The following is a 21,913-nucleotide window of genomic DNA, read 5'->3' on the forward strand; positions in this document are numbered from 1 at the left end:
TACAAAATAGTGTTACTGTGAGTTTGGGGGTCAGACAAACCTAGATTCAAACTCTGGCTCTAAGACTTACTTGTAAGTCATGTGGTCTGGGGAGTGTGGAAGGCAGAATTGTTCAATGGCCCCCAGATCTCCAGCCCTAGCCCCCAGGACTGGGACTGTGATGGGAGATCATGCCCATGGCCAAAGGGATTTTGGAGACGTTGTTGAGCTTACTAATCAGTTGACTTTGAGTTAGTGAAAAATGGGGATTATCCAGGTGAACTTAATCTGATCATGGGAACTCATTAAATTTAAGCAGGGAGTTTTCTCTAGCTGGTAGCAGAAGGGGAAATCAGAAAAACGGGAAGCATGAGAAGAAATTTGACGCATGGTTGGTATCTTGGAAGAGGAAGGGGACGATGTAAAAAGGAACTCAGAGTGGTCTCAAGAAGCTGAGAATAACCCCTGGCCAACAGTCCACAAGGGAATAGGGACCTCCATCCTATACCCATGAGGCACTAGATTCTGCCAACAGTTGGGTGGGATGAGCTTGGAAATGGCTTCTTCCCCAGGGCCAGCGCACCAAAACCCTAATTTGAGCCTGGGAGACCCTAAGCAAAGAGCTCAACTGCCTCTGCCAGACTTCTGGTCTACAGAATTGTGAGATAATAAGGGGGTATGGTCTTCGGCTATTAAGTCCCTGTAAATTGTTAGGGCAGCAGTAGAAAACTAATACAGACAAATTTAGGAGAAACTGAGGTAAGGAGCCTACCCAGGGCCTGGCACATAGCAGGAAAAAAAGGAACTTGTAAATGTTAAGCTTATTCCTTTCTTTAGAGCCCCACTTCTCAAACTTTAATGTGTACATGAATCAGCTAGGGATCCCATTAAAATGCAAACTCTGATTCAGTCGGTCAAGGAGAGGCCTAGGATTCTGCATTTCTAACAAATTCCAGGTGATGCTGATGCTGCTAGTTGGGGAGCCACAGGAGGAGTGCAGAGCTCTGGAGCCCCATGCCACCAGGGGACCTCAACCCTGACTTCACATTGGAATCTTTTGGGGGACTTCTAATATGGTCAGAAGCTTGATCCTACTTCTAATCGAATTGGTCTCAGGTAGAGCAGGGGCATCAGTTCTTCTAGAAAATCTCCTCTGCAGCCAGGGATGACAAGTATGGTCTCAGACCTTCACTACACACACCATGGTCCTTGGACCGGCAGCATCAGCTTCATCTGGAAGTATGTTAGATATGCAAGTCCCCAGGCCCCCTCCAGACTCTTTGAATCAGAATCTCTGGAAGTAGTGTGCAAGAATCTGTGCCTTCACTAGCTTTCCAGATGATTCTAAGCTTGCTTAAGTGTGAGAAGCATTGCCCGAGATCAATACTCTCATTCTCTCAGTGTAGAAATGAAATCTGAGAGACTGAATGATTACCTAAGACAGAGGCTGACACAACACAATCTGTGGGCCAAATCTGGCCACTACCTGTTTAAAGTTTTATTGGAACCCAGCCACAGCCAGCCATCGGTGTGTTTGCCACTGTGTTGACTCAGGGGCAGAGTCGAGGAGGGGCAACCATATTCAAATGTCCTGCAAAGATGAAAATATTTACCATCTGGTCCATTACAGAAAAAAAATTCTTCCCCCTGCTGTAAGAATCACTTTTAGTGAAAGAAAAGGCAGAATTCCAGCTGTTTTGCCATAGTGGCCGACGCCGACTTCAAGAATACAGAACATTGGTGATGAGGATCTGCTCATTCCCTGTGTTTGCAGGGCTCTGAGACCTGATCCTGGTCATGGGTCTGCCAAGGTCATGGGTCGTGGCGGGCGTCCAGGAGGATGAGCATCACCCTGAGTACCACTGGCTCCAGGCCAGGTCTTCATAGATCTCCAGTCTGCCCCTGGCTGAGAGAGATCCTGGGGCTCTTGAGCCCTTCCTAGGGGCCTCCAGCTTTTCACAGTTGGCTGACATGATGGTATCGTTTTCTCTTATTAAAGCTTCAATGAAGTTAACAAAACCCAGCTTACTCTGTGATTCTTATAGTTGTCCTTGCACTCATACAGTTGTCCAAGTCCAGTCACCAACAACCACCAGGAATCTTTTGTAGTCAAACAACCTGGTTTAAATTAGTGGGTACTGTTTTACCCACAACAGACTGGACCCACACCTCTGAGCAACCAGCCCAGGAAGCCAAACCACAACCCGTGTAGCAATCAGCCCAAAAACACCCAAAGGCTTGATGAATGTCAGCTTCCTTCATTTTTGTCCCCATTGCCAAGTCAGGAACAACCAGGGAAAGCCAAATATGCTCCCTTAAACAATTGCATAGGATGCCCTGCTTCTAATTAGCTTACCTAGCGCTTCCCCAAGCTCCCGTCAGGCACCCTGAAGCTTTCTTTTTATTCTCTATAAAGCTTTCCACTCCCCTGCCTCCCATTGAGTCTGCCAAACGCCAGTGATGGTGGCTGATTCCCCTGCTATAGGAGGTTCTGGATAAATGGCTCATGCTTGTCCTCATTTGGGTGATCTTGGTTTATTTCCACAGACCCATGGGATATCTTAGTGATGGGGAATTGAGACAGGCTTCTTTTAGGATTTGCCCATTTCTAGAGGATTTGAAAGAAGAAGCAAAGGTGGTTTGAGGCTGAATGCTAACAGGATAGGTGCACAATTCAGGGACTGGGCACCTTGGTAATTTCTAATTAGGAGGCAGGAGGGTTGAAGCAGGGAGCAAGTAACAATCAGCAAGAAGTCTTTGACGTTAGTTGGAAAAGTGGAATGTTTACTTGTTCGGGGTGAGTTGCAGACTGTCCCTGTCTCTATGTTGTTTCTATATGGTCCTGGAGTACTCTTATCTCTGCCTCGTTCTGCAGCACTGAGTGGCCTTGCCTAAATATTGTTTATATTCTGTGAGTGTTGTTCATCTTCACTGATAACATCATGGGCTAGCTGCCATGGCTGTTTTCACTTTGTCATTGTTAAGGTGGCACCTTGTCTCCTAAGCTGGGGATCAGCAAATTTTGTCTATAAAGGCAAGAGAGCAAATATTTTAGGTTTTATGGGACACCCAGGACAGTTTCTGTTGCATATTCTTTATTTTTCATAACACTTTAAAAATATGAAAATCATTCTTAGCTCCCAGGCCATACAAAAATAAGCCACAGGTTATAGTTTGCTGACCCCTGACCTAAGTCAGAGCTTCACTTTCCACCTGGAGCACATATCATTCAACCACACTAAGGCTAAGGAGAGAGCCCTAGGAATGTGGAGCTATTGCCCATCAAGGATTATCATCCCTCCTCTTATCACCTCTTACTCGTGTTGCTGTCTGACTTCAGAAATCTTACTCTTCCCAAACTGACTCTCCTAGCCTCAATTTCCCCCCAGAACTGTTGCAAGAATTTTACTAGGGAGGATGATCCAAGGAGCCAGAGGAGAGCAAGCAATGCACAAAAGAGGTGAGTCAACATAAAGATGTGTTTTTAGAGTTGGGGTTGGCCATCACGGTAGGCAACCAGTAGCTTAATTCTGCAGGACTCTTGTCCCAAGGGAAGAAAGGAGGAAGCATTTATCCATTGGCTGCTGCCTGCCCCCCGCTGATCATAGGCTCCCCACAAGGCAATCACTCCTGTGCCCTGAGTTAACTCAGCTGATCAGGTCCCAGTGGCTCCCGCACATGCTGGGACCACAGAGAAGCCTAAGGCCCAAAGCAAGAGCCATGTGTGAGGACGGTCAGGTTGCCCCTGCTGGGAGGTGGCTAGAACTGGTGCACAAGAGGTTGCCCCACAGTGGCCAAAATACAAGACAAGGCCCAGAGGCTCATCATTCCCCATGCGCCAACTACTAGAAGAAAGCCTCAAGGGAAAGACCCCTCCCCAAGGGGCGCCACTAGAGACGTCCCCGGGAAGTGAGGCCCGAGAAAACTAGACAAAGCATTCTAGAGATCCTTGCCAGGTCCTAGCTACTCAGGAATCACAGATGTGACTTCTCGGCAGCCCCGGCCACCCTTGGCCACTCCCTCTCTGAAAACCTTGTTCTACCCTGGACCTCCATGGCTCCTCTCAGCTCTAGGCTTCTGGTTTCCTAGCTGCTTTGCAAGACCCTTTTCTGAATCTGAAGTGTTGATGTTCCCCAGGCATTAATCTGTTTCCTCTCACTCCAAATGTTCTCCCCAGAGAAACTTTTATGTATGTCCATGCTTTAATTAGCACCGATGAACAGATAACTCTAAAATGTCCAGCAGAGAGACCACCAGGCATCTGATTGCTTACCTCCACTTCCACACTAACAAGGCTTGTGAAGCCCGAACTGTGTGTATCTGCAAGAACAGGCTTGAGCTGACATCAGGAACACCCGGCCAGCCGGTAAATGTTGTCCCCTGAAGCAGGAGGAACAGTGACGATTCTTCAGGGGCTACAGCTCCTGAAGCAGGAGGAACAGTGACGATTCTTACTGAATCGTCACTTGCCCTTTGCAGTAACCTGTGACCAGGCTGCCTCTATCATTGATGGGGGGGCCACAGCCTCCCCCAGGGCCTCTCTCTGTGAAATATCCTAAGGGAGGTAACAAAAGAGATCTTTTACAGAACTTAGGGATTTTGCTTTATTCGGGCATGACCTAACAGAGTTGTCTGGCTCACCTTTGCTCCCAGGACCCAGTGAGAAATGGCGGGAAGGTGTATATGAAAGAAGAATGCATTTTTGCTTTCAATACTCAGAAAATGGCTTGGAGATAGGAAAGACTTTGTGGGTGGGTGGGTGGGTGAGTGGGTGAGTGTAAGAAATTGGGAGGGAGAGAGAGCTGATAATTTGAATTATCACCAAAGTTGACACAGGAGATGCAGAGACCGTGTAAAAGGAAATAAGGAATAACAGGAAAAGCCTCTATAATTTTGTTTTGCAAAATAAGATACATGTCTCTTATGGGTTGAATGGTGTCCTCCAAATTCATATGGTGAAGTCCCAATCCCCAGTACGTCAGAATGTGACTGTATTTAGAGACCTTGTTAAAGAGGTCATTAAGGTCAAATAAGGTCACAGGGGTGGGCCCTAATCCCAACAAGGAGAGATTAGGACACAGACACACATGGCGGGAAGACCATGTGAGGACACAAGAAGACAGCCCTCTGTGAGCCAAGGCAGGAGGCCTTGGAGGAGACCAACTCTGCCCACACCCTGACTTCAGACTCCCAGCCTCCAGAACCGTGAGAAAATGACTTTCTGTTGTTTAAGGCCCCCAGCCTGGGGTACACTGTTAGGACAGCCCTTGCAAACCAATACAACACTTCATCTTAGGGTTTCTCAACTTCAGAGATGACCTCATTTGAGAAGACATTTCTTTTCTAGTTTATATACAGAAAGGATTGGTTTCCCTGTTAAAGGGTTGGCTAAATGGAGTCTCCAGAAAAGTCTAATACTGAAAGCTTCCAATTAAGACTCCCCTCCCTAGTCCATGACTCTACAACCTCAGGTCTGCCATCAGGAAGGCAGACTCTCTTCCCTGCAAAATGGGGCAGGCTGAGAGGCTGCTGACCTCCCAGGAACCTCCCTGGGTGCGGTGGAGACTTCCCTCTCTTCGTCTTAAGTAGCACTTATTTCCATGGACTCCTACAATCTGAAAACCCAACTTTTTACAACAGAATGGATTAGAAAGGCAATGTGGAAAATGTAACAACCAATTACTGCAAGAAACCACCCCCCCGCCATTTCCCCTTTTGACTTATCTCATTAAATCAGGCAGTTTATACACAGAACCTTCCAATTTTTTAAATTAATGATAAGTGCCTGAAGGTATTGAAGCCCTGAACATTTACAAGACTGTACAGCCAGACGAAAACAGAAGGACGGCTGACTTCCCAATCAAGCAACTTAACTTCCCAATTATCTTCCTTAGGTAAATTGTAGATCTAAATATAACATATTATAATCTTTGCCATTTTTCTGCAGGGCTGATGCATCAGTGCCTTGATCTCTTGTTTTCTTTCTTTCGCTCAAGGAAACAGGGTGAGTAAGGGTAATCTAGATGCTTGTCAAATGCGACGTTGCTAAATTAAAAGGGAGACCTGCATGACATTACCCAGCCAGCAGCAATAAGGGGAAATGGGAGGGCTTGAGCTCCCCATGCCCTGGACACTGGGAAGGAATTAATTAATGGTTCTGAATTTAGACCCTTCAGGCAGCATCTCTGAGTTGAGCAGCTATGGCTGATTCACAGGAAGCCCAGCTTGTTATTTCAAGATGACACCAACTGACTGACAATGAGCCCCCAATAAACACAATATCTATGGCAGCTGATGAGAGCCCACAAAGCAAGCCAGAAGCAGTCCACTTCCCTGACACAGACCCCCACACTATTGGGGGTAGGAGTGGGATCCAGCAACATCTGAGTGTGGCTGAGTTCTAAATCTGCACTCTAGGGAAGAGCACCCTTTTCAACTCAGACTCTGACCTCCACCAGCTTTCTGGAAATCTCCAGCTGCAAATCCTAAAAATACCTTTCCCTTAACAGAACCCAGAGTCATCAAGCCTGGTTTCTCAGTTTTTCTATGTTCAAATAGCTATTCATTACCACAATCAAGGAAACTAGTTAGGGTCTACTAAAGCCCTCCACCTGGCACTCTAGCTCCTAAACTCCTCCTGGCCACCCTCTCACGCCCCCTGCCCACCTTCTCATCTTTCCCGATGCTGCATTTTGGTTTTGAACCTGTTCTTGCCAATGTGGTTTGAATTTACATTCTAGTCTTTTGCTTTGTGTTAAGGGCTGAAGTCTGTTCCCCCCTACATTTATATGTTGAAGTCCTAACCCCCAGGACCTCAGAATGTGACTTTATTTTAGAGGTAATTAAGATTCAAGGAGGTCATTGAGGTGGACCCTACTCCAACACGACATGTCCTTATAGGAAGAAAAGATCAGGACACAGACACACACACACGTGAAGGTACAGGGAGAAGACAGTCATCTCCAAGCCCAAGAAAGAGACCTCAGAATGAAGCGAAACCTGCCAATGCCTTGATTTGGGGCTTCTAGTCTCCAAAACTGTGAAAAAATAAAATTATGCTGTTTAAGCTACTCAGTCGGTGGGACTTTGTTACGGCAGCCCAAACAGACTAACGTACCTTGACACCCTTCTGAGATATAAATTTCTATTTTTTTCTTCTTTTTTTTTCTCCTACACCAGCCATAGACACCCTCCCCACAATGCCCTCATCCCTTGGGACCAAGGGTGATATCCAAAATATTTTAAAACTGTTATAACATGAGCATAGATTCCAATTATAGCAGTAGGGCCACCACTATTAATAAACAGTAAGTAAATCAAGGGACCCCAGAGGAGACGACAGTGGTTGGGGGGCTTCAATGATATTGAATGGAATGGGGACATTTAGTGGAAATCATTTACCCTGGAAATATTTTAGTATTTCCATAACCTCTACAGCCATCCTCACTCAAAGCAGCCGGACATCAGCCTGCTTGGTCCATGCAACTGAGCAGCTGAAGCTACTCCGCACTCTATCTTCCTCTGTTGGGAAAGAAACACCGTCATTTATTCACTCACTTTGGCAAGCTAGAAATCTCCACATCACCTTTCATTCTTCCCTCTTTTCTGTATCAATGGTAACTACCTCTGATTGATCCTGTTTCTGAATGTTCCTCATTTCCCCACGGAACTTCACTACATCTCACACTGGTAGGCAATGTCCCCATCCTGCTCCAGGAAGCATGACCTTTGTCCTTCAATATCGAGTAGTGGGGACAACAGGCTTCTTCCTCATAACTGCTTGGGAATGCTGGTTTGTAAACTTCCGGAAGCTTTGAAGCTTACACAAGTCCTTAGGCTCACACAGCAAAACTTCCTAATTCTCACAGCCAGAAGAAAACAATGTAGGCATTGTGGACATCTTACTGAACTTTACTGAGATGCGTAAAAGATTCTTGTAAGTGGAGATAGTTGGACCTTCCAGGACACAGTAGTGACATGTTTGTTGTTCCAGTTGGAAGTCTTCCTCCTCTAGTGTGATGCTGTCTGAGTGGGCCCTTTCCCTGGGTCAACGAGATCCTGTGGTCACAGTGGTCCCTCTGGACTCTGGGAAGCATTTTGTCTTTCGTATTTGAAGATCGAACACAACTGAAAAATCTGGGGAGAGAATGCGTAATGTCCTAGAGGAAACAATAAGATAGTGAAAAGGATGCAGCCAGCACTCATTTATGTTGCAAGACGTTCCTCAACAGTTGTTCCTTCTGGTGTTTGGTGTGTTATTACAACTTCCCCAGGGGTAGGGTTCCTGGGGCAAGCTAATGTCCTCTACCTCCTTTGCCCTAAGCCAATCCTAGTCACCCCACGCTGCTGCAGCAGTTGTGTCCCTGTTGGAACATGGCCATCTCTCCTGGAGACATCACTTCCATCTCCATCCTCAAGAGCAATTTCCCAGCCCTGACCTAGGATGCCCATTGCACTAATGAACAAATTCCTTACCAAGGTGATATGTCACTGCTCTATGCCACTTGTCATCTGCTAGACTATTTTGTTTTCTTAGCTATCATTTCCTCTTTTAGGTGCCAGGACCCTGCATTTTCATCAATTTCTTACCATCTGTCCCAAGATGAGAGGAACATCAAATCCCCTCTGGCTAATGTCCAGCAGGACAGCAAGATGCAGCCCACACAGAGGCTCTGGGAAGTTGAGCTCAAGGGCAGGGCCTTTACCTTAATTTCACATGGGAGATCACTGAGGCCTCATCAGAGCTTGAGAGGTTAGTTGCAAAGAGGTGACAAAGGTCAGCAGCTTTCTGTTGTTGTTTCCATAATTCTCTCCCCCCACACACACCCCGCCTTGAGAAGCAGGAATTTGAATATTCCAAGATATCCATCAGCAAGCTACTTTCCTGTCACTTAGTTGCTGCTGGATGGACGATATGAAATCTATTTGGGAAATAGCACTGGGTTTCAGCTACAGCTGGACCTTATGTTGTTAGAGACGGGGTGGGGGAATCAACTGATCTGGGGCCATAGTTTTGGTCCCAATAAGGAAGAACATAAAAAAAAAAAAAAAAAGACACAACACAACATAAATATCCCTTTCCCTTGAAAGAAAAACATAGAGACACTTACAGAAACTCTGTTTTAATTGTCTGATTCAAATCTTCCCTGGGAGAGGTATCGCCATTATCATTCAATCACAAGATGGCACCTTCTGGGATTTATATCAGGATATACATCCCCACGGGCAGTTGATTCGGTGGCTCTCCAGTGAAGCTCACAAGCAGAGTTTTTGTCCTTGCAAAGTACTTTCATGTCTTCAGAGGTCTCCTTCAGGGAGAAAGCAGTAGAAAGCCCCCACTTACCTGATTTTTTTTCTCTTCGATTCTCAGGAATAGAGGTTCCTTACCCTGCAAACATTGTCTAAAGGCTCTGTCGTCGTAACCACATTTTGAATGCAGGTAACAAAGTTGTTTTGGTATTTTTATTCCTGAGTAATAATATTTCTTACTCAAGAGCTGCTGTCCCTTCCTTCTCCTAAGAGAGAGAGAGACAGCTGCAGTTTTATTAGGCATGGACCTCAAAAAATAGATTTGTACAAATATTCCAAGAGGCTAAGGGATGCTCACTCCAGGCATAGTATTTCGGAGACAACTAAAATAATTATTTGTGAAAGGCTAGCAGAAGAACTCAGGGCTTCACATGAAGATACAATAAAGCAAAGAAACAGTTGAAAAAGCAATTGCAAAATTTAATTTTGCACCTAAAGTTGTATGTCCTGCTGAAAAGTAGGACAAATTTAAAATTAAGCAAAAAGAAAGCAAAGGCACGTTTGGGAAATATACAGGACTCTTGGGGGAGTTGTTTGTTTCTTTTTTTTAATGAATTGGAAAATTCAGCTGGGGACAGAGTCACAGATGCAAAGAGAAGTGTGATCAAGGTAAGAATTTTAAGAAGGTAAAAGGAAATTTAAACACAAAATAGGACTGTAAAAGAACCAAATACTTGAATATTTCATTAGCAGGATAAAACTACAGGTCTTGGATTATAGATAAGACTTGCAGAACAGAGTTAATTTTTTATTTGCTTTTGGTTGGAGATCTGTGGTAGGCGGTAGAGTTTACGGCTGATGTGTATACGAGCCAAGTCCGAGACTGATGTCATCCCCAATTTTACACTCCGTGTTGATATCTGCTCCAGCAAAGACAGCAGAAAAACTGAATTAAATTCAGTACATGCCATTCAACAGAGACACATCTCCTCGAATCTTTCAAGAAACAAGACCCTCCCTCCTATTTAATTCTGCCACCTCTTTTACAAGCTCCTTCTTTGGTCTTTCTGTTAATTAATGCCTGAATTCTGTCCAGTGGGCAGGTTTCCTAAGGTCACTGAAGAATCACTGGTTAGGAAAAGCTGCAGATAGCTTATTTTTTAACCATGTATAGCTCAGCTTAACTTAAAGTGGGGCTAAAACTCCAGCCCCTCACCCTGGGACTTCCAGGCTCTCCCTCCATCACAGAGCACCACACAACCACATATCAACCCCCCTTCCTGAAGGACACCTCCTATAAACAGTCAATAAATCGTTCTCATTTTAAATTCTATGTCAGCTTCCTCTAGTCCCTTGATAAATCAAAGCCATGAAGATAGCCATCTTTAATACTTCTGAAACATGCATTTACATTTATTATCCTTAATAAAGAGTAACAAGTTATCAAATGTTTTGTTCTCCGATCTGATCCACTAGCCTGTAACTAGTTTTTAAATGCTCAGAGACAAACTATACCCCCACAAGTCACACTGTGGTGAGCAAATGAAATGCATGACCATAGTTTTACATAATATTCATATGCAAAAAGATGGATACATCTCATAGAAGCATAACTGAATACACTGTTCTAATAATATGCTGGGGGATTTAAATGCACAGTAGTCCCCCACTTACTTGTGGTTTCATTTACCAAGGTTTCCACTGTCCACGGTAAACTGTGGCCCAGAAGTAGAACCTTTTGGTGAATCACCAGAAAATCAGTAGTAGCCTAACGCTACGTCATGATGCCTATGTCATTCATCTCATCACATGGGCATTTTATCCTCTTACAACATTACAAAAAGAAGGGTGACTACAGTACAGTAAGATCTGAGAAAGGCCACATTCACACAACTTTTAATCCAGCATATTGTTATAATTGTTTTATTTTATTATTAGTTATTGCTGGTAACCTCTTATTGTGCCTAATTTATAAATTAAACTTTATCGTAATGTATGGTGATTAATATAACAATAAAAATTTAAAGAAAAAAATAAACTTTATCATAGGTATGTATAAGAAAAAGCATAGAATATATAGGGTTCGGTACTATCCATGGGTTCAGGCATCCACTGGGGATCTGGAAGGTATCCCCTGTGGATAAAGGGGAGGAGCTTACAAAATTTTATAAGACTGAGAATTATTCCGTGTAGGACTGAACTACATAACAGCTATTCCAAATTCAATAAAAAAGAAAAGTAGATACACTCTCCTGAACTAATCAACAAAATAGAATTTAAAGTTTTTTTCTTTGTGCATTTTTATATAAGATTTTTTTCCTTCACCTCCCATCATAGTATACAAAGAATGATAAATTCTGTGATTCCATGTGAAGCTTGGAAATAAAGAATTAATATTACATAAATGTAGAAGACATCATCTAATGTAAAAGGACATAATGCACAGAAGGGATGAGGCTATAGATGGTTAAGAATTCTGAATACCTGTGTAAATGTCATGTTCACAGGGATACCAGGTGTGATGAATTTAGAAGTCAGGTTATTTTTCAAAAGGAGGTTCTATGTTCATTTCCCAGCCACATAGGGAGTAATTTTGAAGGTATGTTATTACATGCCCCAATATGGCCTTCATTCATGGCCAACCACCCAGTCTTTGCTCTTTGTTGGATTTTATTTTAGTGTAGTTTGTTTTCATTGTGATAGAGTTTTCTAAGTATCATCCTGCAAATTCTCAACTCTCATCATAATTGTTATCAATCCACTGTTATTAGTCAAGCAAATTATGCTAGGTAATCAATTGGATATCCACATGGAAGAAAACATTAATTTTGACCCCTACCTCATACCGTGAGCAAAAATCAATTCCTATTACATTCATTGTAGATCCAAATTTGAAAAGTAAAATTTCAAAGTTGTAGAAGATATCATAGGAGAATATATTTGATGTTGGAGTAGCCAGAAGTCCTTAACAAGTGCTTAAACCACTAACTCTAAAGGAAAATAGTGATAACTTTTACTTTATTAAAATTAGGAACTTCTGTATGTAAAAAAATCAACATTAAGTATATGAAAAGATAAAATACAAGTAGGAGAAGATATCTGTAATACATATAAATTGGCAAAAGACTTAAACCCTGCCTATTTAAAATATTCTTACAAAGATAGATAAATAATAGAACATTGGACTTAGGACTTAAATAGGCACTTCACAAACAAAGCTTCTAAATTGGCAATAAACAGGGAAAGGTCCTCAACCTCATTAATCATCAGGAAAATGAAAATTAAGGGGCGCCTGGGTGGCTCAGTCGTTGGGCATCTGCCTTCAGCTCGGGTCATGGTCCCAGGGTCCTGGGATCGAGCCCAGCGTCAGGCTCCCCACTCTGCGGGGGGCCTGCTTCTCCCTCTCCCACTCCCCCTGCTTGTGTTCCCTCTCTGGCTGTCTCTCTCTCTGTCAAAAAAAAAAAAAAAAAACTACAATGAGGTTACCACTACACACTTGTTAGAATGAGTAAAATTTTATAAGACTAAGAATAACAAATGTTAGCAGGACTAAAGAGCAATTAGAACTATCATTTCATGCTGGAGGGAGTCTATAATACAAGAGCTTTCATAAGCTCTTAGGTAGTACCCGCTGAAGCTTAAAGTGTACATATGCTCAACAGAAATGTATCCAAGTGCAACAAAAGACATTTCCATCCATATTAGAATGAATTTTTAAATTGTGGTATAGTCATTCAATAGAGTAGTATACAGTAATGAAAACATGCTGCATTTAACTATATCGATGATCTCAAAAACAAAAGTAGACATACACACAAAAAGTCCATACTATAGGATTCCCTTAATATCAAGTGCAAAAACAAGCAAAATTATCTTTGGTGTTAGAAGTCAGGATAGTGGTTACCTTTGGGAAAATAATAACTACAAGGGAGCATGAAGAGACCTTCTGGTTGCTAATGTTCTACCTCTTTATATAAATTGTGGACACACAGATGTGTTATGAAAACACAACAAACCGTGTGCTTATAGCACAGAAACTTTTCCATATGTATACTGTACTTCAATTGAAACATTTATTTTTTAAAAAATGCATGGCAACTGGCTCTCTGCTCCTCCCCGTTCGACAGACAGCTGCAAATTCTGGTGCAGTGCCAGCCGCGTCCCTGAGACACGATGGTGAAGGTCGGAGTGAACGGATTTGGCCGTATTGGGCGCCTGGTCACCAGGGCTGCTTTTAACTCTGGCAAAGTGGATATTGTCGCCATCAATGATCCTTTCATTGACCTCAACTACATGGTCTACATGTTCCAGTATGATTCCACCCATGGCAAATTCCACGGTACAGTCAAGGCTGAGAACGGGAAGCTTGTCATCAATGGAAAGTCCATCTCCATCTTCCAGGAGCGAGATCCCACCAACATCAAGTGGGGTGATGCTGGTGCTGCGTATGTTGTGGAGTCCACTGGGGTCTTCACCACCATGGAGAAGGCTGGGGCCCACTTGAAGGGCGGGGCTAAGAGGGTCATCATCTCTGCTCCCTCTGCCGACGCCCCCATGTTCGTGATGGGTGTGAACCACGAGAAGTATGACAACTCCCTCAAGATTGTCAGCAATGCCTCCTGCACCACCAACTGCTTGGCTCCTCTGGCCAAGGTCATCCATGACAACTTCGGCATCATGGAGGGACTCATGACCACCGTCCATGCCATCACTGCCACCCAGAAGACCGTGGACGGTCCCTCTGGGAAGCTGTGGCGCAACGGCCGAGGGGCTGCCCAGAACATCATCCCTGCTTCCACTGGTGCTGCCAAGGCTGTGGGCAAGGTCATCCCTGAGCTGAACGGGAAGCTCACTGGCATGGCCTTCCGTGTCCCCACCCCCAATGTGTCTGTCGTGGATCTGACCTGCCGCCTGGAGAAAGCTGCCAAATATGACGACATCAAGAAGGTGGTGAAGCAGGCATCAGAGGGCCCCCTCAAGGGCATCCTGGGGTACACTGAGGACCAGGTCGTCTCCTGCGACTTCAACAGTGACACCCACTCCTCCACCTTCGATGCTGGGGCTGGCATTGCTCTCAACGACCACTTTGTCAAGCTCATTTCCTGGTATGACAATGAATTCGGCTACAGCAACCGGGTGGTGGACCTTATGGTCCACATGGCCTCCAAGGAGTAAGAGCCCCCTGGACCACCAGCCCCAGCGAGAGCAAGAGGAAGAGAGAGGCCCTCAGCTGCTGGGGAGTCCCTGCCCCAACTTACCCCGCAAAACACTGAGAATCTCCCGACCTCCACCGTTTCCATCCCAGACCCCCTGAAGAAGGGGAGGGGCTTGGGGAGCCCTACCTTGTCATGTACCATCAATAAAGTATACTGTACCCAGCCAAAAAAAAAAAAAAAAATGCATGGCAACTATGTTTCCATACTTAAAGCAAGGTAGATTCCTGCAACTGCAGACTAATGATATTCATATTGACTTCAGGGGGAAATAGTAAGTATATATATCTTCTATATCATATTGACTTCAGGGGGAAATAGTAAGTATATATATCTTCTATATCATAGGATGCTGTTAACTAAAGCTACTTTCTGCAAAAATGCATGGCAACTATGTTTCCATACTTAAAGCAAGGTAGATTCCTGCAACTGCAGACTAATGATATTCATATTGACTTCAGGGGGAAATAGTAAGTATATATATCTTCTATATCATAGGATGCTGTTAACTAAAGCTACTTTCTGATAGGTCTTGCATATGTTCCTCCAGACAGTTCCACTTTAAGCTGTATTATAAAGCTGAAAACAAGTCGGTCTTATGAAAAATAATTAAATTAGCTTAATTTATACAACATGATGCAATTAACTCTAAACTTCTATACTATCTTAACTCCCCAGAAGTGAACGTTAGGAGTAATACCGACCTTAAGTGTGTACAGAACAGAGTAAGTGAAGGTACAACCTGCTTTATCCTGGCAGTTCTGCTTCAGTGCAAACTAAAGTCAAACACAGTTATTTTGAATATCTGTTATATTTCCTCTAATTTCTTCTGATTGTTGCAGGATAAATGTTGATTGTCTTAGATTGGAGGTTGGGGGTCCCATAACTCACCCCTCTCTTCCTTACCAAGAAAAAGACAGATAACTAATGGAAAATTGGACAAAAGACTGAAATAGGCACTTCGCAGAGACAGGGAGGATCACAACTGGAGTATCCAGGCCCCCCCAAGGGAGAGCATGAGGAAAAGGGGTCCATTCAGCAGGAGTGGGCCCCAGCAAAAGGTTCGGCCAGAACTAGCAAAAGAAAAGGTGGGAACACAGTCTATAGACTTGAGATGCAAGAGAGCTTCCTCTTCTTTTCCATTTCTGATTTCTTACGCCACCCTTGAGTGATCACTGGGCATGGTAAGAAATCTGCTGGTGACCAGAGAACCAGGAGCTGGACCGGTCAGGCGTTGGGAGCTGGCAGAACACAAGCCAGGCCTGACAATCCTCCAAAGAGCATAGGGAGAGAGGGTGACTTCCCAATCATTTGGGACACAAGTTTACACTTGACTGCTACATAGTAAATGGAAGGGGTCGGGAACACTGATTTATGTATACAGAGAATCTTATCCATAGTAGGTACCCAAAATTAGGTAGCTAATATTCTTTTCATCTACTTCTTGCCTCAAGAATATCATGAGAGCCTTCATAACACTGTTCAGAACGAAAGGGTCTATAGGAATGTCTCTGTCAGAAAATAGCTTGGATTAAAGACATTTTACAATAGAGGAGAGATATTATGAAAAAAGAACAATTGCTTGAAATCACGCCACCTTCAAATTGCCTCCTACTTGGACCATACGTCCTTCTATTTGTTGGCTTCAGAAGAGAACAAGAAAGCAGAATCAATCTGAACGTTTTTCCTAGAGTTGCATGGAGCTAATGACATTGGAACCATAGAGAAGGAAATGGAATCAGAAGATCCTCGATTCTCAATAAACAATGTTTCTCTGACCATAATAAGAGAAGTTCTTCTTATTCATTCAACCAACGTTTGTTGAGTGTCTGCTAAGCACCAGCCATCGTCTAGGCACATGGGCTAGACCAGCAAACAAGACAGAAAATAAAACAAACCAGCCTCCCCATTGTGAGCTACATCCATATGGTTTACATCCTAAAGGAGGCAGATAATACCGTATAGGTCGCCACAGAGGAAATTATGTAGGGGTAGCGCACCGGGGAAAGGAAAGAACAGGCCATGAGGGACAGGATGTGGATCGTGAAGCAAACTGCAGACTAAGACTGGCTAAGAAGCCATGATTTGAAGAAAGATCTGAATCCGGTGAGGAGTAAGCCTGCAAAAAGGCCAGGGTGGCGGATTCTGAGCAAATGAGAAGAAGAGAGAAAGCACTGGAGGGTGGGCAGGGAGTTGGGTAGAGGGCAAGTGGGCAGTTGTGGCTGGCTTTCTAGGCCCTTAGGAGGGACTCTGGCTTTCACCCCTCGTGAATGGGGACCATGGCAGAGCATGAGACCAGTTGGGAGTGACATGATCTTTAACAAGATCATTCAGGCTGTGACAGCAAGAACAGACTGGAAGGGGCGGAGGTGGAAACAGGGAGACCGTTAGAAAGCTATTGCAGTTTCTTATTTTTAATCATTCTCTATCCAAAGCACAGAAGACTTAACCACTGTTAAAACCTAGACTGTGAATGTCAGCAAGTTGGCAATATTCAAGTAAATGCAGAGCTCCAAAAAATCAGGTCAAGGTAGGAGGAGAATATAGAGAAAACTGTGATCAGGAACTATTACTTTTCATGACAGCCCCCCCCTTTTTTAAAGATTTTATTACTTATTTATTTGACAGAGAGAGACACAGCGAGAGAGGGAACACAAGCAGGGGGAGCGGGAGAGGGAGAAGCAGGCTTCCCGCGGAGCAGGGAGCCCGATGCGGGGCTCGATCCCAGGACCTGAGATTGTGACCCGAGCCGAAGGCGGATGCTTAATGACTGAGCCACCCAGGCGCCCAAGCCCTTTATACTCTCTTGTTTTTTAGCTGCCTTCAGAATAAATGATTTTTTAAACATAGGTGAAATATGCCCACTTCAGCCTAGAAAGGAGTTCAAGTAAATGACACAGGATTATATCCAAATTGTTCTTCGGTATTTTGGACAGGACTCATTCCCTCTAGTGGCTTTCCAAATGATTTTTAAGACATTTATTTTATTTTATCACCTCCTTTCAGTAAGGTAAGCGTTTTCTGCCATCTTCATTTACACATCTGCAATACCTAGCTTTAAACAGCTGACATTTTTGCAAAGCAAAGAGCTTGCCAGGCTAAATATGCAGCACATGATAGAAAAAACAGAGATTCCGGGCTCTGCCACTTAGGAGTAATGTTTAGAACACTTTCCTAAATATTAGCCCTAAGAGCACCTGTAAAATGAGCAGAAGAGAAACGTCAACTCTGAGGGTTGTTGTGAGGGTTCAATAAGCTAAAAGATAGGAAGGACTTTGTAAATAAAAAGTGCTAAACATCCATGTTTCATGTGCCATTGCTCAGTGCTTCATAAGTTCTATACATTTTATTCCTTCTTAATTCTTTATAACAATTGTTAGTGAAGGTGTGCCATTAAAATAAAATGGCAGTTACCTTGAACTTCGATTCACTTATGACAGGGGGCTGGTCCTATCAGCCACTTTGTGATGCTTCAAATACAATTTCATCCTCTTCTGATTTCAGGTGGACCTAGTTTCTATGATGAGCTCTTTACAGTCAAAGGAAACATTTTAAGGGACTTCCCACTTATTCCGTGCAAAATTTTTCTTGATGAGAATAGTTTACTTTTATCACATGCCACAGGCGTTGGACTTTATATTTTGACATAAATTTGAAATTTAAGGAGAATTATGTCAATCGTCATGAAACCACTCTACAGAGATCTTAAGTAAGAGGCTCCCTACGGTCAAAATACATGTGTAAAAAGAATGACTAATCTTTCCGACACCCTAACCATTCATGATGTCAGCTCACTGAAGGTTTAGAGACCAAGCTTTTATTAACATTGGATTCATATAATCTTTGGCTTGGCTGACAACAAGCCCTTTGTCTAACATACTTACCAGAAAACAAGAGAGATAGCCTCATATTTTCCCTGAAACTTCATTATGGTGCTAACCTTTCAACACGAAATGGCATTTTAGAAATGCCACATGCATTTTAACTCTTGTTCCAGTTACTAATGGCAAAGATGACCTATCAAGAAGAAAGGGTGGGGGGGGGGGAGAGCATCATTAACCATGTGATAAACTCGGTCCTCAAGGTTATTAATACCCTCTTTTTCAAGCAGGCCAATATCATCTTATTGGTCAATTCACTCCAAGAAATATTGCTTTCTTTTTTTTTTAAAGATTTTATTTATTTATCTGAGAGAGAGAGAATGAGAGACAAGAGAGCACGAGAGGGAGGAGGGTCCGAGGGAGAAGCAGACTCCCTGCTGAGCAGGGAGCCCAATGTGGGGCTCCATCCCAGGACTCCGGGATCATGACCCGAGCCGAAAACAGTCACTTAACCAACTGAGCCACCCAGGCGCCCCCAAGAAATATTGCTTTCTATCACTATCAGCAAATAGGGGGATCCTGGGAGATGTGATGTTATAAAGTCCTACAAGAATGTCACTTCCAGCATCTTCCTATCTCTCTTTTCTTGAATTTTCTCTTGTCAGGTTGATTGGCAGAAATTGCTTCCGATTATCCATTTCTGAGCCCAAATTCACATACCAGAAAATAAAGGTTGAAGGGTTTGGTTTTTTTTTTCCATCCAAAATATCTCTTCAAAACATTTTCAGAGATTCTAAAAAGAGAGCAAATCTAACGTATTCTAGTTTGAAGAACAATCTACAGGCAAGATCATCCACCCTGCTGGACCATTCAGATTTGGGGAGAATATAACTGGAGTAATGAATAAGTAAGAAAGCCTCTTGCTGAGTCAGGCACATTGGCCGAATCAACCCTGACTACTGACTAGGTGGTAGTTGCAGATTTTGATGTGGTCAACATTTGGAGCTGCCAAGGATTCAAGGCCAAGGTCCTCATTTTAATAAATACTCAAATGCATTCATATTTTTTTCATTCATCAGCTATCAGTTGAGGCCTAAGTCTTTATGCCAAACACCACTGTACGTGGTAGGAAAGCAGTGACCAAGGAAACAAGTCCTTGCCTTCATGGTGCTCCCATTCCTGATGGGGCTTAGAGAGAAACAGAGTCAGATGAAGGAGATTTGGGTCACCTGGTGTTGGGTGGACGTTGCCCTTTTATGTGATGGTGAGAGATGTCCTCTCTGGTCAAAATGACTATCTTAGTATTTTCAGGCTGTTATTACAAAAATACCATGGAGTGGGTGGCTTAAGCAACAAACTTACTTCTCACAGTTTTGGAGGCTGGAAGTCCAAGATGAAGGCAGATTCAGTGTCTGGTGAGGAACCGTGTCCCGGTTCGTGGACAGCGATCTTCTCGCTGTGTCCTCACAAGCTGGAAAGGACAAGGGGTCTCTGTGGAGTCTCTTTCATAAAGGCACTAGTCTCAATCATGACCTACTCACCTCCCAAGGCCCCATCTCCAAATCCCATCACATTGGGGGTTAGGACTACAATATATGGATTTGGAGGGGAGACAAGAACATTCAGCCCATTGCAGGAATGGAATGAACATTTCATAAACGCCCATGACATTGAATGCCAGGAACCACGGCATGTGGTTTTTTCCCCATCAATTCTCTGAATAGTCATGTGGGGTAACTATCCATGTCCTCATTTCTTGAGGGAAATACGTCTCAGAGATGGTAGGCAAGGTGGGGTGGTAGAGCCAAGACTCAGGCCCAGGACTGAGCGGCAACCGCAGTCCATCTTCGTCATGGTTTTTCCCTCTAATGACAAAAGAAGGACCCAATATAATAACTGTAACCAAACAACACCCCTCACTCATCACCATGCTTCCACTATCGGCCCCTCCCGCTGGTTCTGCACAGAGCAGCCAAGGCGATTCTTTTGCAAAATTGCACATTTGTTCACCTCCCTGCTCACCACCCTCCACCCCTACTCCCTCCCCCAGAATAAGGCCTCAGCTCTCACTGCCACCTGCAGGCCCTGCTGGCCTGGTCCTTCTGACCTCCCCCCATCAAGCTTTCCTTGCTAACATCTCTTTGCCACACGGGGCTTCTTGCTCTTCCTGGAGGGAAAAAAGATAGTCTCTCCTGTCCCCAGACTACATCACTTTCTGGAACACCTGTCCCTATGCTGTTGTGTGGCTCATTCCCTCACTTTATTTGGGTTTCTACTCAAATGCCGTCTTTCTGGAAAGGGCTTCCCAGAGACCCTGCCTAACACAGAACCAGCCCTCCCATTCTGCAACACCTTCCTCTGCTACAATCCCCTTCCTAGCATTACTTAGCTCTCTCCTTCCTGCTCTTTGGCTCTCATGCCTTTACCTCAAAGGTGTTTGGGGCTTTTTTTCCAGGGCTGTTACTAATTCTGTTACCTATTTCCTCACTCTTAAGGCTTCAGGAGAAGGTAAGCCTCTGCTTCGTGTCATGTCACCACCCACCGGGCCACCTCCCTGAGTATCTTGCGAATTCACCGAAGCATCACTTCAGCGTTAGCTTTTCAACCTGCGCTCACAGAAACTTGCTTTTTCTGAACTGAAGGGGCAGACGTTTCTTGTTCATTTCTGGTACTCTGTTACATTTGGATCTGTTAGAGAACAGTCTTCGTTCTACAACGAACTGCTTTGGAAAACCAAATCATAACCATTCTCAGACACTTAACTCACTCCCGAAGTTTTTCAGAATGGCATACAACCCCTGAGGAGACCCATGAGTTGCCACTTAGTCTTTAAATTACCTCTGCTTGATCTGTAGATCTGAAGACAATATATAGAAACGGGATTAAGAAATAGCCGGGACCATGAGCTCAGGAATCAGACAGCCCAGGAAATGTGTCTTGACGTCAGCCGTATTGACATTTGTGCTGGATCATTCCTTGTTTGGAGGCCAGGAGCACCCTCCTGCCCATTGGAACACCTGTGAAAATGTGGCTAAATATTCCATGGGGAGGGTCAAGTTGGGGATCACTGCCCACTGCTGGTTGTGAGCCACTGGCCTCCTGGTTCTGCCCATTCTACCACTTACCAGCTGAATAACCTCAGACAAGGTCACCTCAGGGTGCCTCAGTCCCTCCTTCCTAATGTTGGAATTACTAATACTCCTTTCTTGGGGCGCCTGGGTGGTGCAGTCAGTTAGTCGTCCAACTCTTGGTTTCAGCTCAGGTCACGAGCTCAGGGTCATGAGATTGAACGCCGCGTTGGCTCCGTGCTCAGTGCAGAGTCCGCTTGAGATTCTTCCTCTCTCCCTGCCTCTCCCACTCGTGGAGTGAGTAAATAAATAAATAAGTAAGTAAGTAAGTAAAGTAAATAAATCTTTAAAATAATCATAATACTCCTTTCTTTATGTAGCAATTTTGAGGATTTAATAAAATAATACAGGTAAAGTACTTAAAACTGTGCCTGGCTCATCATAAGCATGCAATAAGGGTTAGCTATTCTTTGGAAAGGGAATTCCAAAATACCACAGAGGCTGACCGGCCTTGTCTAACGAAGTGAACTCTCACAGCAAAGACTTCAATACAGATTTTTATATACAGAGTGCATTATATAAA

At 43.9% G+C, this 21,913-nt stretch overlaps 1 protein-coding gene across 1 annotated transcript; it reads left to right on the top strand.

Moving 5' to 3' along the window:
* Positions 1–13,335: 13,335 nt before the first annotated feature.
* LOC113919871 (glyceraldehyde-3-phosphate dehydrogenase-like) lies at positions 13,336–14,626 on the top strand. The gene has a single exon (XM_027589721.2). It carries the CDS (start codon positions 13,402–13,404, stop codon positions 14,401–14,403), a length of 1,002 nt encoding a protein of 333 aa, XP_027445522.1. The 5' UTR covers positions 13,336–13,401; the 3' UTR covers positions 14,404–14,626.
* The last annotated feature ends 7,287 nt before the right edge of the window (positions 14,627–21,913 follow it).

The sequence above is a fragment of the Zalophus californianus genome, chromosome 3 (genome assembly GCF_009762305.2).
Source record: "Zalophus californianus isolate mZalCal1 chromosome 3, mZalCal1.pri.v2, whole genome shotgun sequence".
Taxonomy (NCBI): Eukaryota; Metazoa; Chordata; class Mammalia; order Carnivora; family Otariidae; genus Zalophus; species Zalophus californianus.

Bases quoted from the DNA above. Each gene is read 5' to 3' on its own strand.
- LOC113919871 (XM_027589721.2), top strand. From the start codon at position 13,402: ATGGTGAAGGTCGGAGTGAACGGATTTGGCCGTATTGGGCGCCTGGTC.